A 24,446-nucleotide genomic window follows, 5' to 3' on the forward strand; every position below is an offset into this window, starting at 1 on the left:
CAGAACCGGAAGAAAAACCGAACGGCGAAGATATAGCTCCGTTATAACGCTCGCAGCATAGCACCTTCACTCCGCGGTTGTAACAGATAGTATAGTCGAGAAGCAATCTTTTGGTATACTATGTTGTGCCGCTGACCCAAATGGATCCTGGCCATCAGTCAGTCCCGCTCCGGGCTTCCTCGCGGCAGTATTGGCCGCGTTCTCCGTCACGTTCGGACTCGATTATTCATTGTCAGTATTCCTTTTACGCGCGACCAGTGTCCAAAAATCTTTTTACAAATATTGTGACGTTAATTTACTTCTTTCTTTCTTCCGTCACGATCGCAATATATTTTGCGAATTTGTGATTATTTCGGAGAGTCTATAGTGTTTTCTTATTATTGATTTAATTCTATGAAAAAAAAAATCTGAATTTGAAGCTTGAAACGGAAAAAATTTTTTTCCCCACCGATGTGCCGTGCGTGCTAAAACGGTGCCTCCCGTTCGCCGAACCCAAGTGAAGACACTTCGGGTTTACGGCCCGCTACAGCTGCCGCTCATCAAAGCCGAAGACGCGGGTCGATCTGAAAATACGTAGCGAATGGAAAACGGAGGAGTGGCGTCTCGTGCAAATAATGTAAAGAGGACTCGGAGACCCCGAAGCGAGATCATCGGAAGTATCAGGAGTATCCCACAGACAATCTCACACGCTCATCCTAGCGATGCGACATTCCACGCTGATCCCGCGTAATCATTGACAATCGGCAGTAAGTGAACACGAAAAACGAGGTAGAAGAAATTACGTGCCAGTACGTGAAATAAGTTGAAAATTATTGTGCTAGATCGATAGAAGAACGAACGAAAATATATTACGAGATATATTCTTCACATTATGCTGCGACCCACAAAATTAGACCCCTCCCCCCATCTTTTAAGAATCTGCGCATTCCAATCGTGCGAATGGAAATTGCGCACGGACTGCTATTCCTCAGATTCCTCAGAATTTTTGATATTTTTAGCCGAGACACACTTTGAAAAGTCACACACATGTGATTTATATGTATGAATATATATATATATGTCTTCTTCTAATTTCCGACTCGGGGGGGCACGGCGGAACGTCAAGGACGTGTCTTCCTCGCGTCCTTGCTTCGTATTATGGACGGCGCATTAATTCGCTCAATGAGCATAACAATGTAAATGCAGAGCCCTCAATCAGATACACGCCGTCCGTAAGACCGCTCAAGTACCGCAATTTCACGGTAATATCCGCTCCACCTTCGCCGGGGGAATTATATCTGCAAATGTGTGCGCGTGTGTATTTCTATACGCGATCGCGATCAGACGTGTAATTTTGCGAGTGCGTAATCCTGCGAATTTGCATCGGAAATTCAAGCCGCGCGCAAGCCACGGGCTTCGTTCTCATTCTAATGCGATTTCGCATTATTTGCGCCTCTCAGTTTTTTTAATCGCATCTGTCATTATGACGTCGATATATTTGTAGCAAACGCAATTATAAGAATGAAGCTCGCGTCATTCCCCCCCTCTCTCTCTCTCTCTTTTTGCATCGTAAATTGACGTTATATCAAGCAATTGACAATCGGGATCTTTGCGATCCGCCATAAAACCCGTTCTTCTCTGGCCTCAAAATCGCGCGGACTCGACCGACTCTAGGAATTTAGCACGCGCAAAGTGTCAGAAATACTGGTTTTGCCCAAAAGAAAAGAAAGGGAGAGAAATAAAAATCTAAACAAATGGTGTAAGAACGAAATAGATCGTTGCAGATTTTTCCAACATTTGCAGAGTTTAGAACGGATTTTTCTTTAGGAAAAATATAACGATATCGATATTTTTCTAATTTATTTTTCACGAGAAATATATTTGGCTTTCCGTCGCAAAAGTATCTTGAATATCGTTATATGACATGTTTGGTTTAAATGATCTGTTATTTTTTTTAAGAATGGAATTTGTTTAAATAATAATAATAGTTTTTTTTTTAAATACTGGATTTTTAAATAATGGATTATTTTGTTTTTTAAATGACAATATCTTATAAACGATTAATATTGGAAATCTTGTTTATTATATTACATTATCGAATTTGTCAGAAAATATCTTACAAAACTGTAGTGAAATAGATATATTACTTTATTTAAAAAAAAAAAAAAATCAAAATTGTCATGGACATTTAATATAAAAAAATTTTTTATAACTCTATTATTTAAAACACTAACTGAATGCATACACTTAAACCAAACACACTGTATATATGTATGGTATTTAAAAAAAAATTTTTATCATATCTCAGCGAATGTACGCGCCTAATCGTGGCGAGCGGAACGACAGTTGGATAGTGTCTGTTACTTTCTCAAAGCACGCTCGTATTCGTAACCTACTTGGAACGGCAATGCAGTAACCGGGTGCAAACGGTGTCCGTGCCAAGACTCGATTTAGAAAGATCTAATTCGCCTCGGTCACAGAATTTTATGTCTCCTTCTCGTTTATTCTCACCTACAACAAATATCTTCAGAGAGATTCTAAGAAATTGACGATATTTCTTCTGCGAAATTATATTTCTGAGATTAAAGATTGGCCTGAGAATAATGAATAAATTTCAAACATTTCCTGTTGAGATTCTGTATCGAAAAAAAAATCTCGACAAAATTCTTTCGAGCTTTCATCGTGGAAAGCAAGGCAAACACAAGAGGAATCGCAGCGGAAACGCTATTCTACTCAAGAATTTAATCTCCGGGATCGGGAATTTCATAGAAAGGTTTCCACTGTCAATGGTCCTACCTGCTCGGAAGGTGGTCCCGGCATACAACCGAAATGCAATCTCAAGGTGGAGGTCGCCAACATTCTTTCGAATTCCTGACGAGAGTGGGATACGAAAAGGGAGACAGAGAGATCGAGCGAGCCGGTGAAAGGTAGAGGCGCGGATAGTAGGCGGGGGTCTATTATCATTGTGTTAAAGTTTCACATGACCGAGTTTAGAGCCTAGGTCTAACCGAGGACAATAGTTGTGGCACGATGGATCATTTTCACGTAGGCGCTCCGGTACTAACTCGTCGCGCTAATTGAACGAAGGTCGTAATCATGATGAGCGTAATTCCACCGTTCGTCCGTCTGTTTTCGCGTTCGTATAAGTGCACGACTTGTAACGTGAGCGCGATGATCATCATCGCCATTCGAGCGCACTCCCGCTGTTGCGTGCATTCAAGTCACGGCGCTCATCCGCGACATTCGTTTGTTTGGGAGCTTCGAATATCCTCTGATGGGTCTTTCGACGAGTATAAAGTCAACTCCTCTCAAATTAAAAAAATATGTAAAAATTTTTTTAAATGCATATAAATTTTGAGAGGAAATTAAATTTTAAAGAATACAAGTTAATTGTTTAAGCTTACCAGACAATAATTAAGTCCTATATATTATTCAATAGGATAAAATTAGAATACAATCAAAATATAAAGATAGAGATAGTAAGGATACGATAGTATTTGGAAAGTACTTTACATATTATTGTTTATACATATATATATATATATATATATATATATATATATATATATATATATATACAAAGAGCTTTGATCAAGCCACTTGAGACATTTGCTGGTGATATTTATTTAACGGAAAGTTATCTCTCGTTCGTCTATACGCTTCGACTGACCGATCAATTTCTAAACATGCCAGACTCGTCGGATTTCATTCCCTACTTATCGCCAACTACATGATACAAGTAAAAAGTAGTCGGTCTAATCGTAACACGATGCCCCACATCTATCGCAGATGCTATTACTGTGTGTGTGTGTGTGTGTGTGTGTGTGTGTGTGTGTGTGTGTGTGTGTGTGTGTTATACCTCTTCTTTTGGAATATTTCAAGTATCTCTTATTAATATTCACATATTATTCAAATAATATATTACTTAATATTCTAAGGAAACTCACATCACGAATTCTGACAATTTAATTATATTTTTAAACGCAACCAATGAAATTATAATTATAATTATAAAGGGTATCCTAAAAATTTTGACACACCCGAAGTATGAAGGTAGATTGGGCCAAATTGAGTTGAAAAGTCTTACACCATTTTACAAAATTCGCAATAGTTTTTGCGTTATTAATTAAAATATGTGAGCTAATGAGCGAGGCTGGAAAGCAGTAGGCTGGCATGTACGACGGATTACTTGTGTACGTCTCTTAATAACAAAAACATCATCTAAGCGAGAGGTGGAGTCACGCTGACACCTCTTGCTTAGATGATACCTTTGTTGCTAAGAAACGTACACAAGTAATCCGTCGTACATGCCGGCCTATCGCTTTCCAACGCGCTCATTAGCTCACATATTTTAATTAATAACGCAAAAACTATTGCGAATTTTGCAAAATGAAGTAGGACTTTTCGACTCAGGCCCAATCTACCTTCACACTTCGGGAGTGTCAAAATTTTTAGGACACCCTGTATATATTAATATAATATATAATTGTTTATACATATACTATAATTATTATAAATTTTAAAAAATTCTCTTAGAAAAAATCGAACAGCGAAAATGGAGTTCCGATATAGAGATATGATAGTAACATCAAGACGTTTACTCTACATCTAAAATAATAAATTTGGAATTCTTAGAGATCTTTTTTATACTTAAAAAAAAATTAAGGAATTTTTATGGAATTTTCACAGAACTTTAAAAAAAATTTTTTTTAATTAATTTTTTCTCTTTGATATTTCTCTTCTTATATTGTAATTGGCAATCCATCAATTGACCAAGTTGTGTATATGTATTTAAAATATATATATGCAATGCTTTAACAGAACATAAAATATGCAGTACATACTTTTTAATTATTTTTTGTAATTTTTAGTGATAAAAAAAATAAAAATATTATACAGGTGAAAAATGTTTATCTTATAAAAGCTATTTTTTATATTTATTTTTTCTTCATATGAATGAAATGCTATAAAAAGTAAGAACAAAATATTTTAAAAATGTGCAAAAAATCTCTAAAAAGATTCTTTTTACTTGGACTTTTGAATAAAAAAGCGCCTGAAAATCAGGGAAATTTTTGTACAATATTTGAGTAGACATCCTGAACGCGCGCGCGTTCGCGAAATTGAATGCGCGGAGAAAATGCAGATCAATATTCTGCAACGTTTTGAACTGCGCTCGTAATAATGGATTCTGGACCGCGCTGGATTCTGCGCCGGGATCATTCTTCTCTGCGGCGATATTATCGGCGAAACTGATCCGGTTCCACCGAAACAAGGTCGAACACCGGTCCGCAGGACAAGCAGTATCACTCTCGACGATTCAGGTTCATCTCCACGAGCCGTTTTTCTGATCTCAGTCCGCCACTAAACATCTCCCGACATTCCAATCTAATCGGAGACACGCCTCCCGCTCAAAAGTCAGACCTTGTAAATCTAATGTATGGAATGCATCTTGACGGATGCATCTTGATGCGCATATCCACCTTTAACCCAGAGCCGCGCGAAACACTTTATGCGAAACCAGAAAGCAAACTTACTCTGTCGTTTTGCGTTTAACATTCTATCGCATAGAAAGAAGGCAAAATTTGAAAAATTTTAAACATTTTATATATAAAACTATCGCTAATGAAATCATATGGTAACTGCTTGAAAAATTCAAAAACTTAAAATTATATTTAACAGCGTGTAAAAACTTTAAAATTCGATGATTATTGTTATTTTATAATTATATATAATTGTATAGGATGTTTCAAAAGTGGAGGTCAATTGTTTTGTATTTATTAATTTTATTTTTTTGTATTTATTTATTATTTTTTTTACTTTATTTGTTTTCTTTTTTTTATTTCTTTTGTTTTTTTTTATTTTCCTGAAGTATTAAAGCAGTCCGCAATATTTATTTGATTTTAATTATCTTATAAAACTCATAAAAATCATCTCATTTTTCAATTTTGCTAAAAAATTCGAAAACAAAGCAATCTGAAATTTCAAATAAAGGAAAGGCGATAACTATAGGAAACAATGCATTTCCGGACTTATATTCATTCAATTCAACTTTTTTTCTTGTTTTTGGGTCCCTAATTACTTTTCGAGCGATTGATCTTCACTTTTAAAACATCCGGTATATTTAAAATTATTATTTTATAATTACATATTTCTATAATTATCTTTTGCGATATTTTCTACCATCCACTCTATATAATTTCACCTTTTGCATAAATAATTCAAAGAAATATTATTTAAAATAAATATCCGTTTCTGTATACCGTTCGGAATTGAATTATGCCGTTCGCTTTTGTTCGAGCTGCGGCACAAAAGATAAAGCTTTCTACTAATGCATCGAACATGTCTGACGTGTTCTGATGCGTTCGCGGAGGGATTTTAACTCGAAGAGTAACGGTCGCGCGATGGGCAAATCGCGTAAACTTGGCGTTTCTAATTTTACCGTGTGTTTAAAGAGCAAGACTCGATCGGGTCGGATTTTATAGCGACGCCTCGTAAAACACGGGAGATTCACCGACGCCTTCCTTCGTACGGAATGCCTCTCTTTTCCCGGGATAACCCACATCCGCCACGCAAAAGCGCGGAAACAAACCGACCGGTCGATTACACGAATCATCGCGAATATAATAGCCATGCGGAATTGTTGGTCTAGTTTCCTAGGGAGACATTGTTATTAGATTCGCGAGAAAATTAACCCGGTTATTTTCGCTCGCGCAACCGCATTATTATTTAGCATAGATAATAAAAAATAATTTTGCTGCGATGATGATGAATGTCTTAGAATTTTAACGATACATTATTTAAATTCGAAAAGTAAAATCACAATTTTTCGTAAATAAAATCTCTAGAGAAACTCTTATTTTTAACTTGCAAGCAAAGTTGCATTTTTCCAAGCACTCAAGATTAAATTATTAATAACTTGATATTTTTCTTATTATTTTATTTAATTTTTTTCCAGGGAATGTAACTCTCAAGAATCGAAAAAGCTTCTTCAAGTTTTTTTTTATTGCTTTGAAATATTTTGTACACATATTGATTGATTGGTAGCTTGACGACAAATTCTATCACGTTTTTTTTCCTGAAAAAAAAGAGAAAATTTTTAATATTCTTTAACATTTTCTTGCTTAAATTAGATTAAGACTTTAATTAGTCTTTAATTAATAATTTATGATTAATTCTTATGTTATTTATAATTGTGTTTCTAAAAGGCCAGGATTTTTAGAAAAAAATCTATAAATTTAGGAAAAAATCTGTAAACTTAAAAAAAAATCTGTAGCTCTATAATAATTTTTAAAAAATTAGCACAGAAATATTCGTATCGAAAAGAAATCAACGAGATGATTGCGTAATAATGCATGCAATTACTATTATCCGCCGGATTTGAAAACTCAGCTTGCTACGATTGAAATTCGAATACTAAAATATATTTTTCATCCTATTGGCATTCTAGGTTATTTTTATTTGGCATTATCGTTGATTATTCAATTTGTGCCAGAGGGAAATACACGACTGCATTTACAGCGTGAACAGCAAAAACCTTTACGCGTCGGCCAAGAACGGAATGCGTAGATTTTGTTCGAATGTGAAAGTGCGAGCGCCGCAAGAAAAAGAAAAGGAGACACGCGACCCGCAGGCATTCGGAAATATGTATACACACAGAAAAATAAAAAGATACATATTTATTATATTTATTATTTTTTCAAACACAAAATCTTATGCGTTTTCGATAAGCCCTCGCGTGAAAGTACAATAACTCGCCACGGATGTTTTTTATTTTTTTTTTTGTAGGAAACCGACAGCATATTTCTCTCTTATTTTATATGGATATAAAATTGTAATGCAAGAAATTTTCATCTCGTAATATACGATGATGCACAATAAAATCAACTTCTTTTATGATATATTTATTATTTATTTATTTATATAATATACAATTTTAAAGCATATGATCAACTCTTTTATTTTAATATTATATTAAATAAAACGCGCCATCACTTGTTATAGCGAAAAAAAACATACGTTCGAAAGACGTCACGTATGGTTACGCGATCAAAGATGCATCTTCCTCTTCTTGCGTCTATATCTGGACGCGTAACTCCGGCAAGGGACCGATGTCCGATGTCGAAGAGGAGGACCATTCCTCGCGATTCCGTGAAACGGAAGGGAAATTCGCTGCACGCGGACACGAATTGACTTGAACGATAAATTAGACTGCGACGTCAACGTTGCGCGGAATAGAAAGTTGCCCCAATGTTGTACAATATGAGAAACATCGGATAAAGAGAGATGGAAAATACTCTTAAATCTAATGCGAGAATAAAATAGAGAAAATATTTATCTTTTACTTTTGGAATTAAAAACAATTGATTGAGCTAAAGATGTAAATAAAAAGAATTAAATGTTCTTTTTTCCATAAAATATTTTTTTTTGTAAAAACAAGCCTCATTTTCTTTTAAAAATTTTTTTAAATATATGTATTTACATATTATTAACATATTTTTACTATCGTTAAATAATATCGAAATTTCTTATATCCATTCATTTATAATTTATAAATATAAACATTTTATAAATTAAATATTAATCCGTTTATTTTTTATTGTAACCTTTTTCAAAAAATGATTTTAATGAATTAATGAGAGTTTTATGTTTAAAATGATACCAAACATGACATTCAATTATTCAAATATTTTTCAATTATAGAGGCATAAGAAAAATTTTTATTACGCACCTAATTGAAAATTATTTAAATTATGTTGTGTTTGATATTTTAACCACAATAATCTCATTAATCCATTTAATTGTTTTCCATTAAAAGATAAAGTGAAAAATAAAGGAAATAGTTTTCTATAAAATGTTTACAATTATATATTTCATTTGCTACAAAAGTCTTTTTAAACTATATTAAAATTATTTTTAAAAAAAGATAAATTAAAGACATAAGAATTTTAGCTTTTTTTATTATATTAACGAATAAATATGAAGAATAATAATATTATATTAAAATAATGATTTTTTTTTACTAAAAAAAAATAATTTTTTTACATCTCTAGATTAAACACATGCGGCGTATATTTACAGATTTTTTCTAAAAATCTTGGCCTCTTAAAAATGTAGATGTAGTTGTAACATCAAAATTGACTGTAGGTTATTCATTGAAGGCTTGATCTAAGCAAGAAAATACTAAAAAATGTTTAAAACTTTCTGATTTTTTTTTTAGAAAAAAACGTGATTATAGGATTTGTAATTAGTCTAGCTGTCACTTATCTAAATTTTCGTGCAATCTCTTTAAGATCTCGGTTCTGCGAACTCCAATAGGTAGAAAAAGAGAGAGCCGCAAAGGAATGAGGATGGGGGGAAAAGAGATATGTCATGTGAAAACGTTGCATCCCCCACTCGATGCGGTCCCCCTACATTCGTATATAGTGCTGTGTTTCCTTCTTAATGACTCAACTGCCACTGTCGTTGATTAACAATAATTCATTTGTCTCTTGACGCGCGGATATAACAATTCGACACAGCGCGCTAATTGCCAACGCGGGCTTTCATCGAGATTAAGATATCACACATCACTCTCACTGGGAACTCGTCCTGCCTTATATTCCGCGATGGAGGGCAACCATCGCGGGAGAAATTCCATGCGAATTGTCCTCGTCGTCTTCGTCTTCAGTCTCGTGTACAATACAAGCTTATCGTTAAGCTGATGGCTCAATGAAAGAAGAAAGTCTCAACTCGGAAATGAAAAATATTAGAAAACTTTAGAAATATACATATATAAAATATCTTGATAAAGATGATGCGTTCCATTTTTGTTTGTTATTCAAATTCACTCTAACAGACTTGATTTCGAAATCAATTTGTAAGAACTGGGCTATCTGTCCTTTTTTATTTCTTGCAAATCAAAAGAGACAGATAAAACAATTTTATAGAGAGAAAATTGCTTTTTTCAATTTTAATTTTTTAATACTTTTAGTTTGCGAGTAGAAGATTTTCTTCCTCTCTCCTTAAATGTTTTAATAACACAATGATGACTTTTACGTACGTGGTATCAACTAGCACAAAATTGTGCAAGACACAATTACTGCGTAATTAATCACTGATTGAATAACGACTTTTGTTCTTCCCCCGCAGAGATGCGAAGCGAGGTGGGCGAATGGCTAGCCACGTGCGTAGGTTCACCGATATGCATTCTGCTGTTGTCATGGTCCCTATTGATCTACCAGAATCAATCATCATCCGCGAAAAGAAGAATCGACGTGCTGACAGTCGCGATTCTCTCTCAAAGTCTCGCGCATCAATTAGGACTGCTGCTGTATGCGATTCTCACCTTAATTCGTCCAGCGAATCACTTTGGAGGTAATTATAATTATATTTTGCTTTTTTAGCAGGATGTATCTATTCAAATCATGTAAAAAAATTCCCTGAAAAGTTCCTGATTTTCCAGTTTCTTTTTTTTTTTTTTCGTTCATAATTCCAGGTATTTAAAGAGAATTTTTTTAGAGATCTTCTGGATGCAAATTTCTAAAATAAGTTCCTTCATTACATTTTTTAATATTTTTCATTTATACAAAACAAAAACACAGATTCTCTTAAATTTCAACTACTACATTTAAATAAATATACCGAAAAAAACTATATGACATTAGATAAGCGTTTGTTTACTTACTTAAAATTTTAATTTTCTTATCATCTGTAAATTAATAAAGAATATGTTCAAATATTTTTTAATTGAATATAAAAATAAAGATATATATTTATAATAAATTTTAAACACATAAATAATTTGGCTTGCCGATTGTTTACAATATACGAGCAAAATTATCAAGAAAAGAATTTTTCAAAGATTCCCCGAATTCCAATAAAATTCCATGAAAATTCTCAGAATTTCCAGATAAAAAAAGACTCGCTAAAAATTCCAGGTTTTTCATATTGTTTCAGGAGAAAGATATCCTGTTTATTAATTTTTAACATAATATAAGGAAGATATCATCGATATATACGTTGCAAAAATTAATTTAGCAGTATAGGTTGACTTGCTCGACAAAGATTTGCGATCGAATCGCATAACTCAATTCTTCTTTGTGTCATCGCAGAATTATGCTCGACATTGGTATGGGTGCTGAACTCGTCGAGCATCCTCCAGGAGTTAACCCTGACATCGATCGCCGTGTTCGCGGCTATCAGCAGCCGCGATAACGCTATCAATCTCACCAAGAATCATTTCAAGTACCATCTCGTTAGCCTGAGCGTAATCAGCGCCTGCATCGGCGTCACCGGCGTCCTCAACTTCGAGCCAGAAGTCTGTGTCTTCCTGGCCCACGAGATCTCCTATAAATATGGCATCTTCGTCAATTCGCTGAGGGGTCTGCTGGCCCTTACATCTTTCTTCGCCGTGCTGATCGCGCTCTTCAGGAACGTCTGTCGGTCGCCGACCTCTGAACTGCTCAAGTCAGTCTCGGACCTGTCGGAGGCGAGCTCGAAGAACTCCTCGGGAGCGTTCGAGTGTCAACCGCAACACTGGGATCCCTCGAGCGGATCGTGCACCAGTGGCTCGACCAACAGCAGAGCATGCTTAAGGAAGAAGAAGGTACAAGTGGACGAGGCGAGCGGCAAATCCACCGTCTACAGCATACTCTTCGTCTGCTACATCTTCGAGCACCTACCCATTCTGGTAATTATTTCATCAATTGTTTTGATTTATTATTACTTTTCTTTTTTTGTTATTTTTTCTGTGAATTGTTTCAATGGATTCGATAGCACAGTCGTAACGTCACAATCAGTAGCGCTTAAAATCAGTTTCCACACTACTGGATCAGCGATGAATTAAATCGCACGCTACTAATACAACGTTCATTTTTGTGCACGCTATTGCTACTTCCCAAGAAAAGCGAGATTTAATTATTATATAAAGTATATCAAATTATATTTTTTTATACTTTTTTTTATTTTTGTTTTTAATAAATGCTTTAATAATGTATAATTTATGAAAATTTTGAAGATTCTATTATATATATATGATAGGCACTAATATAATCTTCAAAATCTTGTATATATATCACGTAAAAAACTACTATAAATTTGTCCAAGATTATGTAGAGAATCTGAGACACCTCATAAGTAGAGACAACAAAAAAAGCTGGTTGTTTTTTCTGTGAGTGTTAATGCAACGAAATGAGAAACTCATTTGCGGAAAATTATTTCGATCATTAAATCATATCTTCATTACGATCGAGGGTTTGAGCTGCGAAATCGATTTCTACTTTACATGAAAAATCATAAATTGAACAACGTTATCGAGACCAGTATCTATTCGGCTAATTATTACTTTCAAATCCCTGATAAATCGGCGACAGTAATTATTGATTCGCGGTTGAAACTTGTTGAAGGCCGGAAAAAAAAACCGCAAGATTTATTAAGCATTGCGCAATCGCGGCTATACCGAACTCTGTTTTTTCGACATAAAATCGTTTTCTTTTTTTTTTTTTTTGCGGGAACGTCTCGATATACAAGAGATATTTCGCAATATTCTCGAAATTATGCTCGTCAAGCCAGCCGTAACAATGTTACATAGTTAAAAGTGACCGAGATACCCAGTTTATTATGCCATCAATGTGGCAAAAAAACAGGATATTCCGCAAGTTTTTTTCAGACGAGCTCGTCACATCGATCGTTAATATTTGTTAAGTTTTAAGATTGAATTTCACATTAATTAAGCATTATACACGCGAAACATAATATCGAAAAATGTATTTATATATATATATATATATATAAATACATTTTTAAAATAAAAATATAAATACATAAAATGTATTATAATATAATATATATATTTAATATAATATTAATAATAATATTTATATTTATAAAATATATATGATTTATATTTATAAAATATATATGATATATATTTTATAAATATATAATATATATATCATATATATTTTATAAATATAAATCATATATAAATTTTATAAATATTTTTAAATATATTTTATAAATATATAATATATATATTTATAAAATATATATAATATATATTATAATATATATATATATATATATATATATATATATATATTCATTATATATATATATATATATATATATATATATATATATATAAACATGTATGTAGACCAACACAGATAATAAAAAAATATATCTTGAAAAAAATAAAAATATAAAATTAAAATAAAATATGGAAAAAATTAAAGTAAAATAAAAATATCATATCTTATATTTTGTGTTCGAATCTGCCCCTGAAAGTTTCATCGTATCTCGAATCTGACGCGGTGCTTGAGCGAATTGTCCGGGGTCGCCTCCTCACAGCAATTACATCAATACAATTACATCATAGCCGAGAGGATTCTCGCGCTCGAGCAAGCGCGAACGGGATGCGAGCTCGTTGGAGCGCTATCCGGAAGCGAGAAAGAGGCCCTTCGCTCTCCGTAAATTCCGCAGCTCGAGAAAGTAAGCTTCTCTCTTTCTCTCTCGGGAATCAAAAGAATTGAACGAAAGGAAGGATCGACTAGATGTAAAACAAATTTCGAAAGCGCGATCCTAATTCGGACGATGACCTTAATCGGCGTGCCGAATTAAGAATCGACCATTCCACAAAAGTCGTCCGGCAGAGAGAAACTCCCATGACCTCTCTCATTAATATTAATGATCGTGGCTGTTACACGCACGATGCATACTGTTTACATCGTGCGCAGAAATGATCAATTACATAGATTACCAAGTAGGCGTATGCGATCTCGCTTAAAGAAAAGCGACATACAAATGTTAAAGGCTTAGTCTACTTTAGAGAGTCGAAACAAAAATCAATTTTTTTACATTTTCTGAAAGTACAATATATAAAAAAAAAATGTCTTAAATTTTATATAAAAAATTCGCAAAATTGACGAAATTAGAAAACTTTGAATAGGATGGCGAGAGGCCTTGAAAGAAAACAAAATTTTAAATACGTTTTTCTCGAAACATAGTTTTCAATGTTGGTGTGACAGATGTCTTAAAAATTAATGAATCGAATAACTTTAATTTTTTTTTTTTTTCTTTAATAAAAAAAATACTTTTCGGGGAATACTGAATCTAAGATTTTAGAAAATTAATATTTAATATTTTTTTGATTTCCAAAAATAAAAAAAAATTAGCAAAAGTTGAGATACCTAATTTTAAAATGATATTACTTTGTTATTTTTCAATTTTCTCTAATAAAAGTAGAGAATTTTTTCTAAGAAATTTTCTCTAATAAAATTCAATATCTCATAAATATTCTATAAAACAAAACTAGATCGAATTTATTCATTTCAGACATTCATACGAGGAGCAGTATGTCATACTGTCAAACCATTTTTGAACAATAAGAAGCTAAATATTTAAAAAATATTAACGCATTGTTTAAATATAAATAATACCATGTATAAAACGCCGAAAAGATGGATTTCTAATATTCTCAAAAAAGTTCCTAAGAATCATCAATTTTTTATTATTTATACTATTAGAGTAAACTGGATCTTTAAGATCGAAACACGCCAGATGCATTATTTGCTTCAATTCATCGCCAATAAATATCTCATATTAACAATTTTATGAATCATTGCATTTCTCCGATTGACGAGGGCTACGTAAACGGTTATGCAATAAAATGATTCGAGCTCTTTTGCTCGCGTAGCGTTGCTCGTCGAGAAATAATCATCGGAAAACACCGTTCGTCGAGATAAACACCGTTCTCCTCGCGTGCAAACAGCGTGACGGCCGTTACACTCGTTTGTGCTTTCGTCTAACGATTAAATTAATTGCAAGATTATCGATATGTACAGATTTTAATTATAGAATCGCGTAAAAAAAAAATTTTGACGAGCGCGAGATTAAGAGATCGGCGAGATTGATGAAGTTTCTTTTTTACAGATCATTCTAAATATAGATCTCATTCAGTCCGAAATTCGCAATTGTTGAGAAATCTTTATATCTCGATGGTTTCTCGCGCATTAAGCAATTATTATCGAGGTTCCAAATCGATCCAAATCGGCCGATCGCACTTTTAAGCAGACGCGAAGAGCGTGTCCGGCGTTACGCTCGCGTTTTCTAGCAGCAATTAAAGTAAAACGCTTGTTCGAAATTCAGCGCCAGTTAGCACGGCTAGAATCAGCAATAGAGAAATTCATAGATTGCTAAAAAGAGGAATAAATTGGAGAAATGGAGTGAAAGAATATATACGAAAAAAGGAAAAGAGAAAAAAGAAATATAAAAAATATATTATAATATATTTAAAGCGATATTTTCCAGATCAAAATAAATTAATTTGCAAAGTGAGAGTAAAGTAAAAATATTAAAGATATTTTAAATATTTAATAAAATCGAGATATAAATTGTATTTAATAAGAAAATAAATAATATAAAAAGGTTTAATAAAATACTATTGCTTCAATTCAACTATGAAATCATATAAAATGAATAATTTTTTATTTTTGCATCAATCTCCTGATACTTTAAGATCTAACAAAATGTTACACATTGTATAATATATATGTAGTCATATAATAATTATGAGACATGAGTTTTTGTGAAAACAAATTCACGCGCATATATCTATTGGTAGAAATCAAAGGAAATTAATCAAAGGAAGTGAAATATAACAGAAAATTTATGGTTGTGGCAAGCAAACGCGCGCCAACCGAAACGAGATATATACGTTCGAGAGAGAGAGAGAGAGAGAGAGAGAGAGAGAGAGAGAGAGAGAGAGAGAGAGAGAGAGAGAGAGAGAGAGAGAGAGAGAGAGAGAGAGAGAGAGAGAGAGAGAGAGAGAGAGAGAGAGAGAGAGAGAGAGCGAGATGAGAACGAGAACGATTGACGAAGTAGAGAGTGCCGCTCTATTCTCTAATTAAGGTATATACAACTAGTTTCGATTTCATATCACGGATCAGACTGGCCGTTACTCACGTAACCAAGTTACTACCGCACGTTACACCCCGCTTGCGCGGGCGAGAGAGGGATATACAGTGCGAGACAAAAGCGCGATAGCGCACTGAAAGGAAGGCCTTGCTATATGATAATTAACAATAATTTGATTATCTCGATTTAGGAATTCGTCCGAAATAGCGTTAGTACATGTAAAGGCGTGCAATTATTTACGCGAATAGATTACCTTGAAAGCGAAACGCTTTCCAATCTCTAGACATATATTATACTTTATCTCTAGATATATATATATTTTAATCTCTTTTCGTGCAATTACTTATACATTTCAAAATTCATACGTAAGTATAATTTATATGTAAAATTTATATGTTACAATATTATTACGTTATATATGATATTGTAAAATTCATGAATGTATATATTGGGTTGGCAACTAAGTTCCCGCCGTTTTTTTTCAAAAGTTTATTTTTCAATAAAAATGAACAACTAATTAATCAATAATGTATTCTCCCTTGTTGTTTACAACTTCTTCCCAACGTTCAATAAGATTTTCAATACCTCGTTGGTAGAAATCATCCGGTTTCGACTCGAAAAATTCATCCAACCGAGCTCTCAATTCTGCATCAGTAAGTTGAACGAAACTCCGCGCATAGCATTTGAAAGAGATCGAAAGAGGTGGAAATCCGAGCTTTTGCGACCTTAGAACCTTGATTAAAAGCAAAAAGGAGGAGGTGTCGAAAATGCTCATTTTTCTCAACTTGACATTCCATTTGAATGATCTGAAAATTAACATAAATTAACTCGAACAAAAAAAAAAAACAGATTCCGGTAGAACAAAACATCCTCTTTCGAATGATTTAAAACATTATGCCAAAAACATTTAATGACATGCGGAATGTTAAAATTTAAAAAAACGGCGGGAACTTAGTTGTCAACCTAATAAATTTAAAGATCCATATTCTAGTAATATAAAAAATTGATAATTTTTAAGAATTTTCTTTTGGAAAATAATATTTTTAAAACACGGATGTTTAGCTTTTTTTGTTCAATATGAGTCTCTGTGCGTAGAGTGTTTGAAAATGCATAATTTGACTATGTGACATACTGCTCCTCATGTAATTGTCTAAAATAAATAAATTTAGTAAATAAATAAATAATTAAATAAAATAAAAAAATAAAATAAATAAATAAATAAATAAAATAAATAAGTAATTTTTATTCTGTACAATTTTCTGTACATTTATGAGATACTGAATCTAATTTTGTTGGAGAAAATTAAAAATAATAAAATAGTGTTATTTAAAAATTAAATATTTTAATTTTGTTAATTTTTTTTCATATTTTGAAGGTCAGAAAAATATTAAATATTAATTTTTTTAATTTAGTCTAGTATAAATTTATAAGACAATTAGATTTAGTATAAAATTATAAGACAATAAAATTTGAAAGACATTCTTCAGACATCATACTTTTAGAAAATGTAAAAAAATCGATGTTTTGAACCCTCTAAAGTAGACTGGGACTTTAATAAAGTATTACATAGCTTTACAATTATGTAAATTAAACATTTATATTATACGTGAAAAATATTGAATGAAATATTAGCTTTTAGCGTAAAACTAGCTCGGAATCATTTGAAAATAAGATGTCGCAATCTACAGAGTTGAAAAAATTTTTTTAAAAGTAACACAAATTGAGAGAAACGAATTTTAACAGAAATGAAAGAACGCGGAGACCTCGCACGTACTGATCATTCAGCCAACGAATACATCCACCAACCGCTCGCCTACTTTTGAACGACGTAATAATCGACGATATGGCGCGTATCGCGTACCTATACATGCGCGTGCAGCTCACGTAAAGTTTGCGTATCGTGCGCGTACTTTTGAAAGCGCGACCGCGGATATTTTCACCGCTCGAATTCGCGATTAAAATCGAAAGTTTTCTTTTCTTTTTTTTTTCTCTCCCTCAATTCACACTTTTGCGAAAATAATATGCGGAAAACGAAAAACTTTTCCGGTCCATTTTGCGGTTCTCTTTTTTTTTTCTACGCGCACATCGAACGATTAGTCGCTTTTAATCGACTCTCGAATATTCGACGTATACGCGATTAGGATTCTTCCGCGGCGAAAGCTGGACCCGATTTCTGAACACGTGTGGGTATCTTCTCTTGACACGATTTCAGGTGAAATTTATTAGCGCGAGGAAAAAGCCCGCCGTCGCGGCGATCTAAAATACTCAGACGTTGCATTATAAACGATGCTCGCAACAAATATTGCCGGGATATACCGTTTTCTACTTTATATATACTCAACCATATAATGGCAATATTCGTTTTAATGATTAGCGCGCTCGATGGGCGTTATTAAACGCTTCAGCGTAATCGATGATCAAGACATTATACTAGGTATAATAATACACATTATAACCGTATATAATACACGTTATTACATTATATTATAAAATTGATGAATGTATATAAATTTGATCCAGAATTATCTCCACATAAAATTAATCAGAGGGAATATGAAATTAATTAGAGAACGCGACTTCCTAGATTATCTCCATCAGACCGAGCCTCCTGAAGAACTTTTGCACACCCCAGAATCTGGCGACCTGGCTCCCGTTGATGAAGGACACCCTGCTTCCGGTTTTCCTGGCTCTCTTCGACAAGATGTTTTGCCGATACGTGGCCAAGGTGTACACAAAGCAGGATCACGTGAGAAGGCTATCGCACGGTTCGTGTCATTTTCTCTTTGCTTCATAAAGGAAGCTTATTTGTTTTCATGAAAATTTTTTTTATTTTCAAATTTCCATGTAAATGTATTCAGAATATTCTAAAACGTCAAAAAAATCACATTTTTACTAAATGTCCGTATGTGTGTACGTGCACAAAAAGGACGTGGTCGCTGTAACTTTCGCAAATTTTGAGATATCAGTCTAAAAATTTTCATATAAATAGAATATCGTTATAAGATGGTTGGTATTGAATTTGATAAAAATTGAATAAATTGATGAGAATTGATGAAATTGGTTTATTTTTTATGAAATTTTGAATTTTTCAATAAATGTCTGTGTACGCTCTAAATTTTACAAATTTTACAAAAATTTTTACATGGTTAGAATATCATTACAGGATGGTTGGTATTGAATTTGATAAGAATTAATAAAAAGATTTACTTTTTATGAAATTTTGAATTTAAAAAAGAAAAAGATGTGGTTGCTCTAACTTCCACAAATTTTGAGACACTTTTGTTGATATTATAAAAGAAAGGAAATAAAATTATGAGGAAGCAATGTTCTAAACTGCACAATTTTTTACTTGTTTTTTTCTTTCATTTTTCTCTCCATCGCGGAAGCAGAAGATCTCGCGCAAACTATGTCGCGTGTAGTAACGTGCACGAGGACACAACGAGATTTCCATTCTTTCGTTTAAGCAAACACACATTGACCCACGCGTGGGAAAGTAAGACGACCGTCGTGTAATAATCGTGGTCCCGGCAATTTTTCTTCGTTAATCACGCGCGATTCGAGCGATTCGCTCGGTCGTGTTTTCATTTCGCTGTAACAGCGATTTACGCGATTTCACGTGTAACTCTCGCACAATCCACGATTTTCTTCATCGAATCAACGTGACTTTGCTTTTCCCGCAACACTTTCTAATTTTCCTCGTCTACATTAATTCGATATCGAAAAGCAAAATCTATCGATATATAGTAAAACAATCTCAACTCAGTTGTTTTAAAATTAAATTTTTGAGAAAATTATCTTTTTTTTTATTTATTAAACTCTTTTATTAAAAACTTTTTTTTATTTATTAAACTTTTATTTATTAAATCTTATCTGTCGAAGAAGATTTCAGGACAAAATTTTCCTACTTAACAGAATTTCCATGGAATTTCTCTTTCAGGCGGAATAGACGGTAAATTTCGACACTTTGAGCAGGACACCGAGTACAAGCTACAATTGAACCTGAATCACGGGCTCAAGTTCCCCCTGACCAACGGAAGCCTCTACGGACGGTTGCACAGCCATCAGAACAGAGGTGAGCGAGCGAGCGGATGTGATCAGCGAGATTTAACGACGCTTAAAATGTTTCGACCGATAGTTTTCCCTCCCGGCTTATATATAACGTTAATTGCGAAATTTCGCGCCGCTTCGTTAATGACGAGCGCCTCTCGGCATGTTAGAAAGTCCGAGGGGAAACTATCTCTCGCGCTCGTAACCGCGTGTCTAATCCACCACCATGAGTCTATTGGGCATTATCAGTGAAAACGTAACGTGAAAATGTATCGATATTCCTGAAAGCGACGCTTTCACGAATTATGACAGTTCGCCTTCCATTATCTAACTTTGACGAGTCAAGTGTGTCAAGTAAATCTCTCCCGATGTCGATGAAAAGATTCGCGATCGTGATCGGTTTTGTTCCCAGGGAAAACCGGCACGATCAACATGGGAATTCAGCAGCACTATCCCAGGACGCAATCCGTTAACGAGGACGGCAATTACGCGTCCTTACCGGCGGAATTGTCGTCCTTGACGAGTTCGACCTTCGAGCCGCGTCAGGATAAGATTGCCGAGGCGTCGTCGAAGCGAAACCCGACGCAGGAATCGCAGCAGCAGCAGCAGCAGCAGCAGCAGCATAGCAGACGACCAAGACCGAACGAGAGCCTGCACGAGATCGCCGGTAATCGTAGGAAGATCGGCAGCACCGACGTTTTCGGGCAGAACATGGAGAACCTGGTGCAGCTCGAGGATCCAGCGTGCAACCAGTGGAAGCACCAGATCGCCAAGGACGAGATTCGCGAGGAATCGTTCAGGCGACACGCTAGGAGCGTCCTAGGCCTCGAGAGTCTGATCGCCGGGCTGGAGGGCGATCTTCAGGATCAGCATTATCCTAGAAACCTTCTGCGCAGGAATCAAAGCTTCGACCACGCCAGGTATCTATCGCTTTCGAACTGTTTGACATTATTGCTCTCGCACCTTTTCACGTACACCTTCACTTTTACCGGTGCCATTAAGTCGCCGTCACGACTATATGTACAGCGGGAGAGTGCAGAATGGAAAGTGAGACGCCAAGTTTCTTATAAATTATTCAAAATGCGCGTTTCGACGTGCATCATACACACGGCGTGACCTACATTCCTGTCAAGCGCAGCCTTTCTTTCATGAATTCTAATATATAGGACGAATGTCAGAATAATTGTTGACGTGATTTTCAATCGATATCTATAAATTATTTAAAAATTATCTTATATAATTCTTAATATATTTCATAAATAAATGTACATTTTCCTCTATCTCTCTTTTGCGTACGTATTAATGGTCTAATCTATTCTAACAATATGAAAAATTGATAATTTTTACAATTTTTTTTAAGACTATCTAAGATCTTTTTTAAGACATATTTTTTTAAGATTTAGAAATTGATCTCTTTTGGAGTGTTACATATGTCTTTATTGATGTTTAAACAGTACGTCAGTATTTTTTTAACTTATAAATATTTAGCTTTTTGTTGTTGAATACGAGCCTCCGTAGCGTTTTCGAAAATGCAGTTCGGTAGTGTGACATGATGTATCTCGTGTAATTATCTGAAATAAATAAACTCTATTATCTTTTATTCTATACATTTATAGTAATTTAATTTTATTAGAAAAAATTGAAAAATAACATAATAGTTATTTTCAAATTAGATCTTCACCTTTGTTGAAATTTATTCATTTCTTAAAAATTAGGGAATAATATCAATTATTAATTTTTTTAATTTTATTTAAGTTCAATATCCCTGAAAAAGTGTCTTTTTTTCATTTAGAAAAGAATTAAAGTTATTCGATTCATTAATTTTCAAAATATCCGTCATACCAACTTTGAAAACAATGTTTTAAGAAAAATGCGTTTAAAGTTTTCAAGTCCCATTTTATTTCCGGCCCATTTCAAGCTTCCCTCCCCCATTCTATTCAAAATTTTATAACTCCATCATCTTTAGAAACTTTTTAAAAAAATTTAAAAGACATTCTTCATGCTTTCAGAAAATATAAAAAAGTCGACTTTTAAAAATTTTTTAAAATAGATTGGACCCTTAAGTTATTATAAAATCTTATAACACGTTTTTAGATATCACCGACCTATGCTCGACACAAGGACCTACAATTTGAAGAAGGGCGATCACGCGAAAGAAGGTCTTCAACAGAATCTTCATCAGAATCTCCTTCAGAGACGAGATAGTCAGGGACTTTGCGACGGATACGACAGCTCCGATGACGAGAGTTGCGATCTGGAGAACGGTGACTTTGACACTATGAGCTCGTGCAGGAGTAGAAGCAGGAGCTGTTGTTCCGTCACCACAGTCGCCAATGATGATTTCGAATACTTCCAACGTAAAGGAATCAAGGTAATTGCTGTACTTGACTGAATCTCCCGTCTTTCTCTGAAAATTTTCAACAATGTTTTTAGCAGTTTTAAAATTAATTAAGTATGACATCATTAATTCAGCGCGACTTCGTCGTTTTTATATCATCTTAGTTTCTGTAAGAAAAATAATAATCGATCAAAATAACGAGTTCGTGGTTCGTTCTAATGTTAAATGCGAGAGGATACAAAATGAGCCGACTTTCACGACGCGAGAAAATCCATCGACGGGATTGAGAAAAATGCTCATCGCTGACATAGCGTTTCGTCGGCCTTTTCGCGACGATAAAGGCGCGCGTTACTTACGTAATCTCGCAAGAATCGTGAGAACGTCCTGGTTTGCAGGTAGAGCTACTGCCCTCGAAGCGTGCCGGCGGCGGGGAGGTAAAGGTCAACATGCGATCTTTCACGCCGCGTATCATAGAGAATGGCGTGGAGGATCGCGAGGAAAGCAAGAAGCAACGCGATAGCAACGTGAGACTGATCGACAGCACGAGACCCAGCATACAATCCTATCAGTTGAAGGCTAAGAAGATCGGCCTCGGTTACTCGATGAACGACCTGGATAAACTGACAGTCGTCAAGAAGCTGCCGAATCTCTCGATGGAGAGCCTGAAGAGCATCCTGAAGAACTCGGGCGTGAGCTATCTCGACAATGGTGACATATGCAAACATGACATTGGCGGCTCGGCGCCCGACTTCAAGAAGATTTTTGTCACCGAATTCATATGAGATTTATATACAATATGTTTAGAAAGACTGTATCGTTTGTCCTTGTGATGTAGCAGCGACACGTTCGTAAATCATCGAAATTTCTTTCACTGCGAGCGTTATCATTCTTATCCAGAGCAGAGAGGCATTTTTTATGTGTGATTTTAAAAACGTCATTATATGTATAATAGAATTTTAAAGGATTGAGCTGAAATATTTACATTCGTATGACAATCTTGATTTATTAATATAATAGAAAAAATAATCGTTATATGAATATTAAGGGCCTAGTCTACTTTAGAGACAAAAAAAATTTTTTTCTAAAAGAACGATACCTGAAGAATATATTATTCAAATTTTATTGAAGAATTTGCAAAATTGACTAAGTTTTAATAATAAGATCGCACGCGTTTTTTTCAAATAAATTTGCAACTTTAAACGTATTTTTCTCGAAACATTGTTTTCAAAGTTGATGTAACAGATATCTTGAGAACTGAGGAGATGACTTCAATTTTTTTTTTTTTAATAAAAGAAAACACTTTTTTTGGGGGGGAGGGATTGAACCTAATTAGAAATTAAAAAAATTAATAATTATTATTTTTCTAACATTTATCAGAAATAACTAAATTTCAGCAAAATTGATGTATCTAATTTTAAAATAACACTACTTTATTATTTTTAAATTTTTTTCTAATGAAATTAGATTTATTATTCTTAAAATATTTAGGGAATAAAATTAGACCGAGTTTTTCATTTCAAACAATTAGACGAGGGGCAGCATGTCATTGAACTATGCATTGACAAAAAAATTCTAAATATCCAAGATTTAAAAATATTAACATATTGTTTAAGTACCAATCAATAAAAACATATGTAAAGCGGCAAAAAATCAATTTCTAATATTCTTAAAAAAATATTCTTAAAAATTATAAATTTTTCATACTGCTAGAATATCCTGGCTTCTTAATGTAATAGACAAAATAATTGATATGAATTATTAACAACCACCACATGTTTTCAAGAAAAACTGTCTTTTTCTCATTCTTGTAATATAAATTTTCAATCTTATATGTAAACATGTTTTTCTAAACGCGTCGCATTTGCTGCCTCGCGACTTATTCATTCCAAGCTGTCATCGATGATTTACGGACGAACGTAAATGTAATTATCGTAGATGCTCGCATGCACGCAGCGTTACGTGCTTATTTTTGTATAAAGGCTGCTGTAAAATACGTAGCGGATTTGTTTCTCGAACGGAGAATCGATTATATGAACGTTACTTGTACATATTTTGTATATTTGTATCGTAATATTTAATGTAGCGATTATGTATATACAATTATATGAGCGTCGCGGAAAAACGGCGATCGGATTGTGTATAAATTAATTGCAAATATATTTTATTTTTGGGTTTATACGTAAGAAAA

General features: G+C 33.9%; 1 protein-coding gene across 1 annotated transcript; it reads left to right on the forward strand.

The window, feature by feature from the left end:
• Window positions 1–173: 173 nt before the first annotated feature.
• On the forward strand, window positions 174–24,446 carry LOC126850805 (uncharacterized). Its single transcript, XM_050594151.1, has 8 exons — window positions 174–746; window positions 10,108–10,332; window positions 11,070–11,647; window positions 18,458–18,638; window positions 19,811–19,945; window positions 20,333–20,840; window positions 22,015–22,291; window positions 22,654–24,446. The coding sequence occupies exons 2-8, from the start codon at window positions 10,110–10,112 to the stop codon at window positions 23,038–23,040; spliced, it is 2,289 nt and encodes a 762-aa protein (XP_050450108.1). The 5' UTR covers window positions 174–746; window positions 10,108–10,109; the 3' UTR covers window positions 23,041–24,446.

Source organism: Cataglyphis hispanica, chromosome 7 (assembly GCF_021464435.1).
Source record: "Cataglyphis hispanica isolate Lineage 1 chromosome 7, ULB_Chis1_1.0, whole genome shotgun sequence".
NCBI classification, from domain to species: Eukaryota; Metazoa; Arthropoda; class Insecta; order Hymenoptera; family Formicidae; genus Cataglyphis; species Cataglyphis hispanica.